This window comes from Marmota marmota, unplaced genomic scaffold (assembly GCF_001458135.2).
Source record: "Marmota marmota marmota unplaced genomic scaffold, marMar, whole genome shotgun sequence".
In the NCBI taxonomy this organism is placed as follows: domain Eukaryota; kingdom Metazoa; phylum Chordata; class Mammalia; order Rodentia; family Sciuridae; genus Marmota; species Marmota marmota.
In genome coordinates this window covers 491,736-504,001 of record NW_025999875.1, presented here as the reverse complement: position 1 = coordinate 504,001, position 12,266 = coordinate 491,736, and the positions used below count along the sequence as shown (strand labels likewise).

Genomic DNA, 12,266 nt, shown 5'->3' with positions numbered 1-12,266 from the left:
ACCTTTAGTAGTAAAGCCCATAGCCTTCATTGGATCTCAGGTGTTCCCATGATGCCCATAAATGTTGATCACCCTTGGTTGCTCCTCCTTCTCTTGTTTCATGCTCTCCATGTAATCACTGACTTATATATTCTGTTTTCAGCATTGAGAAAATACCAGAAACATACAGGTAACAATGCCATAGGGGGCTGGTCACAGTTCAGTCTCAAGTGGGTATAGCAGGTGTCAGATATGCAGCCCACCCAATCTGCTGATGATTAATCTGTGATGCTGCAATGCATGTTAAAGTGCAGCTTTCCCCAGGTGAGCTTCAAACAGAGGTGGAGGAGGGGAGAGGGCAGGAATTGGGACATAATTTGAAGTTTTCAGGCAAAGAAAAGAATTGAGAATTGATGTAATTGATGAATAGACAAGATTCCAGGCAGCAGGAGAAAGAATTGAGTTAGGGCCAGGAAATGGTGAGGGGAGAACTGAATAGTGGATTTGTTTGAGATTTCACAAAGATAAATAAGACGCTTATAGGGAAGGGCAAAAATAGAATTAGGAGGTAATATTGGGGGCTGCACTGAGATTTCACAAAGATAAATAAGACGCTTATAGGGAAGGGCAAAAATAGAATTAGGAGGTAATATTGCGGGCTGCACTGGAGAGGAAGAAATTGCTGGATGGGCAATGGCCAATAGGGATTCTGGTTCTGGGTCCTCACCTGAACCTACTCTGAACCAATCTACAGTGAGAGGAGTCTTCTTCCCACTAACTTATATTTCTTTGCTCAGCCATATCACAGTGGAGGTGACTCTGGACCCAGATACAGCTCAACCACAGCTCTATATGTCTGATCAGAAAAACATAACATATAAGAAAGCTTTCCAAAATGTGCCCTACACAGAGAAGAGATCTAAGAGAAAGTTTCTAAGGGTTTCCATTCAGGGAAACATTATTTGGAAGTAGATGTGGAATACAGTGACAATTGCTTCTTGGGAGTGTGTCAGGATAACGCACCTAGGTGGCAAAAATACTTCTTATAACTCCCAGAAGGGGATATTGGGTCCTTAAAAAGGAGGAAGATAATACATTTTTCATATTAAATCCCCATAAAAGAATGATCTTCCCCTGTACACCCCTTACAAGAGTTGGTATCTTCCTAGACTATGAGGGTGGGGAAAGATAGCTGACTAGTGACATATATGGAGCTACTTAGACTGCAGACAATAAATTTGGATACACAACAGGGTGCAGCTTCCCATAGACATACTTCTCAGCTCAGGTTTATGAAGAAATAATGCAGGGGCTGATGCAGCCAGGGTGACAGTCAAAGGCAGAGTTACAGATAATTTAGGGCACTAGTGACTGACCTGGGGTCTGGGTGGTGGGGAAAGAAATAAAAGTTATACAGAAACTAATATATGGGAGGAAGCTGAATAGTGGGGTTACAAAAAGTCTCGCTAAGTTAAATAATGGGCATGTATGGAGAGACAGTGGTAGAAATAGGGTGAAATTCAGGAGTCACCAACTCACTGCTAGGGCTTGCCAAGCATTGAAAATGCACAGAGACTTCACTGTGAAGGAGGAAAGGGCAGGAGGTGTGTGTTCACACACACAAACAGTTAAGTTTTGCTGTGCTTAGCAAAACAAGGAGTTCTGTGAGAAAGTATAAACTCTTTGAACTGTGTCCTTGTTGCTGTCTTAAGAAGATAAGAGAAAAGAATGTTCTGCCAAGTGTAAAATTTATATATATGTGTGTGTGTGTTTGCCTGGGAATAAGTTAATTGATAAGAAATATGGAGCACTGTGACCATAAACAAAGTTTTCCTGAGAATGTTTACCGATGCTTGTAAGGATTAAGCTGCTGAAAGGATGTTTTTTCTTTTCCCTGGTTTTATTATTTTTTTTTAAAGAGAGAGAGAGAATTTTAGTATTTATTTTTTAGTTTTCGGCGGACACAACATCTTTGTTTTTGTATGTGGTGCTGAGGATTGAACCCGGGCCACACGCATGCCAGGCGAGCACACTACCGCTTGAGCCACATCCCCAGCCCTTCCCTTGTTTTAATTAACAATGCTGTATAAAAGAAGGAGAGAAAAAAGTAAAGACGGTGCTCATTTCTACTGGATGTGTGTGTGTGTGTGCGTGTGTCTTTCTTTAAGCATCTCTGCTGTAACAGGAATTACAGATTGTCAGCGGGTTCAGACAAGGAGGGGCAATGTCCAATAGGGAGTCTGGCTCTGACACCTCCCCTGAACCCACCCTGACCTAATCTGCAGTGAAAGCAAGTGAGTTCTGGGACTAGCTCAGGTCACCTCCCCACTAACAGGTGTTCTTTCTATCTCTCCCCTGTATCACAGTGGAGGTGACTCTGGACCCAGACACAGCTCACCCACAGCTCTACATTTCTGATCTGAAAGCTGTAACATATAAGAAAATGTCCCAGGAGGTGCCTTTCACAGAGAAGAGATTTAGGAGGAAATGTGTGGTAGCTTCTCAGTGTTTTCAGACAGGGAAGTGCTACTGGGAAGTTGATGTAGGACACAATGAAAATTGATTCATGGGGATATGTCAGGATAATGAATCCAGGAAGGCAAAGGACTTAAATTTGTCTGCCCCAAATGGAATCTGGATCCTTGGACAGTGTAAATATGAGCATTTTACATTAAATACCCACAGAATCAGTATCTTTTGTATGCCCTTTACAATAGTGGGTATCTTCCTAGACTATGAGGGTGGGACCATCTCTTTTTTCAATGTAAATAATCAGTCCTTCATTTATACCATGGCAACTCAGTTTAAAGGTTTATTGAGGCCATTTATCATGTGTAAGCCATAAGAATGAAAATGTGACTCCCATAATCATCTCAGAGGTCAGAAGAGAAGCCTCTTTTCAAAGGATCCCCACATCCCCAAACACAGACCAAGAACCTCCCCACAGATGACCACACTCTTCTTCCCCATGAATAATCCTCAGAATGACACCTCACACTCTCCTTTAGGCTACTAAGGTTCCTCTTTGGATTCCAAAACCTCCCAGAAGATAGCAATGATGGCTTCTTGATGACGAGAGATTGATCTGTCTACATGGGAATCATGGGTCATAGCTACTTTGAGGTGGGGAGGGAATAAGGCTAACATTGAATTTAGTTTGTCATAACTCCATCAAATAAAGTTTGATGAGTCACATCCTCTCTAGCTCCTTATCAGATTGTCAGGAACAGTGACCCACTTCTGTTGTCATAAGGAAGATTAAAGAGACAGTAAATGTGAATCACACTTTCATCTTTTTGATGGTACAGTATTTGCTGATGATCTTTTTTATACCAGCATACCTCATAGGTATTGTGGTTTGCTTCTAGATTATTGCAACAAAACAAATAATTTAATAAATCAAGTCACATGAAGTCTTTTTTGCAGTAAATATAAAAGTTATGCTTATACTAAACTGTAGTCTATTTACTGTGCAATAGCATATATCTAATGTAATACTTGAAAACATCTGGGCAATACTTGAGTAAAAAAGTATTTGATTGCTAAGAAATTGCTAAAAATCACTTGAACCTTTAAGAAATCATAATCTTTTTTTTTTGCTGGTGAAGCATCATGCCTTGATGTTGATGGCTGCTGACTTATCGGGGTGGTGGCAGTAGATGGCTGTAGCATCTGTAGCAATTTCTTAAAATAAGTCCACAGTGAAGTTTACCACATCAATTGATTCTTTGCTGAAGATTTCTCTATAGTATGCAACCTGTCTGATAGCATTTTACCCACAGTAGAAATTCAAAACTGAAGTCAACTCTCTCAAAACCTACCAGCTCAGTTAATGTGTTATCTTTCAAGTCCTTTCACGACTTTTTTTTTTTTTTTGATGCAGAGGATTGAAGGCAGGGATATTTAACCACTGAGCCACATCCACAGCCTGTTTTATATTTTTTTATTTAGAGAAAGGGTCTCACTAAGTTGCTTAGGGCCTTGCCACTTTACTAAGGCTGGCTGTGAACTCCCAGTCCTCCTGCCTCACCCTCTGAGACGCTGGGATTACAAGTGACTGCCATCATGCCTGGCTCTTTCAAAGCTTCTTCACCAGAAGCCAATTCCATCTCAAGAAGCCACTTTCTTCACGTATCATTAAGAAGCAACTCCTAACCTAATGAAATTTTTGTAGTAAGATTGCAACAATTCAGCCATATCTTCACACTCCTTTCTAATTAAAGTCCTTCCATTGCATCAGCTACTTTCTCTACTGAAGTCTTGAACTCCTCAAAGTCATTTATGAGGGTGGGAGTCAACTTCTTCCAAACTCGTGTTAATGTTTATATTTTGACCTTTTCTCAGGAATCATAAATGTTCTTAATGGCATGTAGTCTGGTGAATCCTTTCCAGAAAGATTTAAATGTACTTTGCCCAGATGCATCAGATGAATCACTATATATGGCAGCTATGTTTCATGATCCTTAAACAATACACGTACATTGAATTTATTTCTTGATCCAAGGGTTGTAGAATGAATATTGTGTTCACAAGCATAAAAACAATAATTATCTCATTATACATCTAAGTTGAAGGTCTTGGGTGACCAGATGCATTCAATAAACAGTGATATTTTTTGAATGTAACATGGTAACATTTTTTTATTGGTGCATTCAATTATATATAATAGTGGGATTTTTATATGTTCTTGTATAATAGTATCATTTAGTCAATTTCATTCCACAGTACTTTCCCTTTTCCTTCCCTCTTCCCTATACTGGTTTCCTTCCTTTACTGTACTGGTCTCCCTTTCATTTTCATGAGAATCTATACCTTTCTTTATTTCTTTGTTCTCTCTAGCATCTACATAAAAAAATGATACTTGAGTTTCTGAGCCTGGCTTGTTTCACTTAATTTAATGCTCTCAAGCTCCATACATTTTCCTGCAAATGATCCATACATTTTCTTCTTCATGGCTGAATAAAATTCCATTGTGTTACTATACCACATTTTCTTTATCTACCCATTCATTTATGGAAACCTAGACTGTTTCAATAATTTGGCTATTGCTAATTGTGCTACTATAAAAATTCAGAATGTGTCACTATAGTATGCTAATTCTTAAAGGTAAATACTGAGGAGTGATATAGATGATATGGAGAGTGATATGGTCATACCACACCAAGTCCTTGGAGGAACTTCTATAGTGATTTCCACAGTGTTTGTACCAATTTACAACACCACCAATAGTGTAAGAGTGATCCTTTCCCCCAAAATCCTCTCTAACATTTATTATTACTTTTATTCTTGATGATTGACATTCTGACTGGAGTGAGATAAGACCACAGTTTAGTTTTTATTTGCATTTCCCTAACTGGTAAAGATGTTGAATATATTTTTACATGCCTCAACCATCTGTATTTACTGAGAAGTGTCTGTTTATTTCATGTTTTAGTCAGCTTTTTTTCTCTGTTGTGAGTAATAAAAGACTTGACCAGAACAATTTTAGGGGAGGAAAAGCTTATTTGAGAGTTCATCATTTCAGAGCTCAGTCTATAGACTGGTGGCTCCACTCCCCAGGGCTGAGGAGAGGCTGAACATCATGGCAGAAGAGTGTGGCAGAGGAAAGCAGCTCACATGATGATTAGGTAGCAGAGAGAAAGTCTCCACTGACCAGATACAAAATATGTACCCCAAAGCCAAGTCCCTCATGTCCCACCTCCTCCAGCCATACCCTACCTGACTTCAGTTACCACTCAATTAATCCCATCAGGCGATTAATTCTCTGCTTGGGTTAAGACTCTCACAACCCAATAGTTTCTCCTTTGAACCCTCTTGTATTATCTTACATGTGAGCTTTTGGGGGACACCTCACATCCAATCCATAGCAGTTAGTTTTCCCATTTATTGATTGGGTTATTCGTTTTTGTTCTCTTTATTTATTTTTTGGCCATAAGTGTTTTGAGTTATTTACATATTCTGGATATTTATCCTCTGTTGAAAGAATAGCTAACAAAGAGCCCCCTCGCCCCGTTCTTTAGTTTCTTTTGTCACAAACAAGCAATTTTTAATATTTTGAAAGAATAGTAAACTCTGTTGTAAACAGACATATTATAGTCCAGGCTTTGTTGTGCCTTCATAGAGCACAGAAAAAGTAGATTCAATATAATTGTTAACTGCTCTAGGATTTTCAGAATAGTAAATGAATATTGGCTTCAAGTTAAAATTATCAGCTACTTTAGCCCATAACAATAGAGCCAGCCTGTCTTTTGAAGCTCTGAAGTCAGGAATTGACTTCTCTATAGCTATGAAATTCCTAAATGGTATCTTTTTTCAATAGACGGATATTTTGTCTATATTGAAAATCTGTTGCTTAGTGTGTACACCTACAATTATCTTATCTGAATTTTCTGGATAACTTGCTACAATGTTTTTATCAGCACTTACTGTTCATCTTGTCCTTTCATGTTGTGGAAATGGCCTGTTTCCTTAAACTTCATGATCTTCTGAAGCTTCCTCCACTCTCCCAGTTTTAATACAATTGAAGTGAGTTAGACCTCTGTATGCTTTAGTCTTTTGACTTAAGACCATGTAAGGACTGGCTTGATCTATCCAGACCACTAAAATGTTATCCATATTATCGATGAGGTGTTTTCCTTTATTACCTGAAATCAGGGCAGAGAAGGGGCTAAAACTCAAAAGTGCCAGTTTCTGCCTGGAAGGGATTTGCCAGCATACTCTGCCAATTGCTGTTGCTGAGAGCTAAGCTTCTACCTAGCCTGCATTAGGGTAATAACCAGACAAGCAGACTTCTACAATTCTGAGTGAGAAATTGGTACTTCTTGAGCTTTTTATCATAGCTTATTACAGCAATAACTCCAGATCCACCATTTCTTCCTGAAATGAGTTTTTCAATACATGGAACACCCTAATTTTTATAACCCCTACCCACAGAACTACATCCTAAATTTTCTGACTCTGGGGAACAGAGGAAACCAGGACATGTGGGTCTCTCTAGAGCACAAAACAAAGAGGTGGTTTTAAATGGACATATAACATTTCTAGGAGCTATACCCATTGCATGATGTGAAAAAAGAGGGGTTTAAAAGGACAGCCTTATGTTTCTCACTGGAAGGAGTTTCCCTGATCATAATTCCAGTGGCTACCTGATGGCCTAATTTCTAATTAACTTGCATCAGGGAGTCAATAGAACAGAGAAATAGTAGACTTCATGCAACCTGAGCAGGACCTCACTATTTACCAAACCTCCCTCCTCCCAGCTCACTCCAATGATAAATCCATGTCTACATAATTTTCCAGATGGAGTTTGTCCACACACCCAAGTTCCAAAACTTATATACCTCCCACCCATAGGATTGCATTGTTAATCATTTAGATATTGAAGTTGATGGGGCTCTTTAGTCCTGAGTCTCTCTGGACCACAGAAAACAAAGAAGTATATATGTAATGAGCCCATTTCCAATGGTTATAACATTATCAGAGGTTATGACCTGAATATGAATGTATGAACTTGCCACATATTATCTCAATGGATTGATATAGAAAGAGTTGGAGATAAATGCCAACCCTGAACTTCACTATATGAATAGAAGAAACAATAACAGAATATGATACATTCTAATCTGCTAGGGGCCATCAGAAAACAGAGACAGCAGTATGGACAAACAGAAATACTTGAGAGGTACTTTAGTATCTCTGATCAAATAGACTAGTGATATTCTTCTCTTACACAAGGTTAGTGTGACAAAACAAAGTAAGATAATTCTCTTATCTAACATGTAGAAAATAACACAGAGAGCAAAAAGAAAATTACAAGACAGTAAATATACTTCAAATAACAGAACAAGAAAATCCTCTATAAAGCAACCCTAGTCAAGTGGAGATATGATTTATCTAGAGAATTTTTTTTAAATAATCATAATAATGCTCACCTCAGAATCAGGAGAGCAAAACAAAACAAAGCAAATAAACAAAAACCTAAGAATTCAAAAAATAAGTAGAAATATTAAAAAATACTAAATAGAAACCATAAAGTTGAAGACTACTATAGCTTAACTTAAAAAGAAAATGCAGCACAGGATTTCAGCTGCAGGCCAGCATAAAAAAGGATCAGTGAACATGAATATGGGTCACTAAAATCATTCACTAGAGGAGAAACAGGACAAAAAAAACCAAATAGTTAAGAGAGTTTAAGGGACTTATGGGACACTATCAAGCCAAGTAATATACACATTATGGTCATGCTAAAAGGGGTGGAGGAGGAAGGAAGATGGAAGAGATCATAAAGAAAAACAAGTATTCAAGGAAATAATGGCATAAAGTTTCCAAGCCTGGAAAGGTATTAGAAATCCAGGAAGCCCCAAAGACACCAAATAAGAAGAATCCAAAGGGATATGGTAGAAGCCACAACATAGCCAAACTGTCAAAAGCTAAAGTCGAAGATATGATTTTGAGATCAGCAAGTTAAAATTGACTTGTTATGTACAAGGGAACTCCCATGAGACTATTATAGGATTGCTCATTGGAAACATTGCAAGCCATAAGGGAATAAAATAATATATTCAAAATTCTGGAGAAGTTATCAGAGTGAAGCTAAGAAGTGATCTATAATCTCTCTACAACACAGAAAACAGGCAATGAAGGAAAGACTGACCTGAGGTGTGGGTGGCAGAATAAATGCTTTAAGATGCACAATTAAACCATCTGAGACTTGTAGAGGCTTGAAGTTCAGTTACTGGAATAGAAAATAAAGGAGAGTTCCCTATACCTGAACCCACACCAGATTGGGAGAAGGGGGAAGGGCAACAGAGAGAAAAAGAGGGAGAGGAAAACCACATAAACTCACTCCTTTAACAATAGCTGGAAAGAGAGGCAGACAAAACTAATACACCACAGAAACAGCAGGGTCATTGAAGGAGATAAAACAATTCAAACCAAATCATGGATAGAAAGCACTATCATGTTCTAGAGTCATTTTCTGGAGCTCACAGTACTCCAGTTTCCCTTTAATCAGCAAAGTATCTTCCCACCTCTAGACAGCAAGAAATTGAATGAAGAGGGAATACCCCTGTGGTGAGATCTCTTAATAATCTGTCTAGGAAAAACTTGTGGAGTGATAACTGCTATACAAAAGTTGCTGAAATGCCCTCACCCCACTGAAAACAAGGGGTGTGTGGTGGAACAGAGCCACCCCAGCAATTGCCAGTATGCCACACAGCCTCTGCAGGAGCCTAAGCAGAGATAGAGAGGATGCCCATGATGCATGGTGGTGGGAAGTGAGAACTCAGATCCAAGCAGAAAGGAAGTTTTTGTACTGGGCAAAGGAAAGAGAAGGAACCTGGATCCCTGCTGCAGGAAGTCCTTCAAGGTAGAAAGCTGCCTGCCTGTATTCCTGGCAGCATAGAGGTACATTCCTGGATTCTGGATACCACTGGAAGGGGGCTGACACATCAGGAAGGTGATTGTGTCACTGGTAGCAAAACAAGGACAATCCCCAATCATGGCAGCAGCCAGCAGGAGGCTGATCACTCTGGAAAGTTTCCTGAGACCCAGGAAGCCTAAACAAATGGTGCCCAGATTGCAACCATGGCCAGAGGTAGTGGGTCAAGGTGGGAACCTAATGGACACAAAACAAATCTTATCAAATGCAAAAAAAAAAAAAAATCCTGATAATTCCTTGTATTCATTATTGGGATGGAAGGTCGATTCAACATATGGAAATCAATAGATGTAATTAACCACATCAATACACTTAATGACAATAATCACAATTATCTCAATAGATACAGGAAAGCATTTGACAAAACACAGCACCATTCACTTTCAAAACGCTAGAAAAGTAGGGACACGTATATCAATATTGTAAAAGCTATGCATGTTAAACCCAAGGTCAACATCATGCTAAATGGAAAAAAATTGAAAGTATTTCCTTTAAAAACAGAAACAAGAAAAGGATGCCCTCTTTTACCACTTCTATTCAACATAGTCCTTGAAACTCTGGCCAGAACAGTTAGAAGAAAGAAATTAAAGGGATACAGATAAGAAGAGCTCAAATGATCCCTATTTGCCAGTAACATTATTCTATATTTAGAAGACCCAAAAACTCCACCGAAAACCTTCTTGAACTCATAAATGAATTCAGCAAAGTAGTAGGATATAAAATTAATATCTATAAATCAATTGTGTTCTTATACATCAGGGATGAATCAACTGAAAGAGAAATTAGGAAAACTGTCCCATTCACAATAGCCTTGAAAAAATAAAATACTTGAGAATCAAACTAACAAAAGAGGTGAAAGACCTCTACAATGAAATCTACAAATAAATAAATAAATAAATAAATAAATAAATTGAAGAATACTTTAGAAGATGGAAACATCTCTCATGTTCTTTTTTTTTTTTTTTAACCAGGGATTGACCTCAGGGCATGTGACCAGCTGAGCCACATCCCCAGCCCTATTTTGTATTTTATTTGGAGACAGGGTCTCATCGTTGCTTAGTGCCTCACTTTTGTTGAGTCTCGCTTTGAACCTGTTTTTCCTACCTTAGCCTCCCAAGCCATGGAAATTACAGGTGTGTGCCACCACACCCGGCTCCCATGTTCTTGGATAAGCAGAATTAATATTGTCAAAATGGGCATACTACAAAAGCATTATTCAGATTTAATGCAATTCCTATTAAAATCCCAATGACGTTCTTCAAAGAAATAGAAAATAAAATTTATTTGAAAAAATAAGAGGCCCAGAATAGTCAAAGAAATCCTTAGCAAGAAAAACAAAGCAGAAGGCATCACAATACCAGACCTTAAATTATACTACAGAGCTATAGTAACAAAAGCAGAATAGGTTCCTTGGAAAATTGGAATGGAACCACCATTTGACCCAGCTATTCCACTTCTCAGTTTATACCCAAAGGACTTAACAACAGCATACTATAGAAATGCAGCCACATCAATGTTTATAGAAGCACAATTCACAATAGTTAAATTGTGAAACCAACCTAGATGCCCTTCAATAGATAAATGGATAAAGAAACTGTGATATATATATATACACAATGGAATTTTGTTCAGCATTAAAAGAGAATAAAATCATGGCATTTGCAGGTAAATGGATGGAGTTGGAGAATATTATGCTAAGTGAAGTAAACCAATCCAAAAAAACCAAATGCCAAATGTTTTCTCTGATATGAGGATGCTGATTCATAACGAGGATTGGTGGGGGGAGCATGGGAAGAATGGAGGAACTTTAGATAGGGCAAAGGGAAGGGAGGGGAAGGGAGTGGGCAGGGGGTAGGAAAGACTGTGGAATTAGATGGACATCATTACATGTATGAAAACACAAATGGTGTGACTCTACTTTGTGTACAACCAGAGACATGAAAAATTATGTTCTATATGTGTACTATGAATTGAAATGCATTCTGCTGTCACATATAACAAATTAGAATCAATCAATAAATTTTTTTAAACAGCATGGTATTGGCACCAAAATAGACATGAAGACCAATGGTATAGGATAGAAGACACAGAGACGAATTCACACAAATACAGTTATCTCATACTAGACAAAGGCACCATAAACATACATTGGAGAAAAAAATAGCCTCTTCAACAAATGATGCTGGGAAAACTGGAAATCCAAATGTAGCAAACTTAAACCCCTATTTCTCACCCTGCACAAAACACAGCTCAAAGTAGATCAAGGACCTAGATATTAGACCAGAGACTCTGCAGCTAACTGAAGAAAATGTAGGCCCAACTCTCCATCATATCAGCTTAGAAACTGACTTTCTCAATAAGACTCTTAAAACACAAGAAGTAAAATCAAGGATCAATAAATGGGATGATATCAAACTTAAAAACTTCTTCACAGCAAAGGAAACAATCAAGAATGTGAAGAGAGAACCTCAGAATGGGAGAAAATTTTTGACACTTGTGCCTCCAATAGAGCATTAATCTCCCAGATATACAAATAAAAATACTTAACACCAAATAAATAAATAAATAAATAACCCAATCAATAAATGGGCAAAGCAACTGAACAGAAGAAGAAATACAAATGGCCAACAAATATATAAAAATATGCTCATCATCTCTAGCAATTTGAGAAATGCAAATTAAAACTACACTGAGATTCCATTTTACTCCAGCCAAAAATATATATCTAGAAAAATAGAATGTTAAAGAACCACCAATGTTTCAACAAAGTTATAAAAACCTTCAATAATTCCATTTCTGTTCATTCAGTCTCATTTAATGAATGGCTTTTTGTTGGTCTAGCGGTTCT

At 38.0% G+C, this 12,266-nt stretch overlaps 1 protein-coding gene across 1 annotated transcript in view; it reads left to right on the top strand.

Moving 5' to 3' along the window:
- The window catches only part of LOC107160543 (butyrophilin-like protein 8), a 35,731-nt gene extending 32,768 nt beyond the window's left edge, over window positions 1–2,963 (top strand). Inside the window, 2 exon segments of the mRNA XM_048786902.1 lie at window positions 2,346–2,808; window positions 2,810–2,963. Coding sequence (XP_048642859.1) covers window positions 2,346–2,808; window positions 2,810–2,930 — 584 coding nt within the window. The 3' untranslated portion in view covers window positions 2,931–2,963.
- The last annotated feature ends 9,303 nt before the right edge of the window (window positions 2,964–12,266 follow it).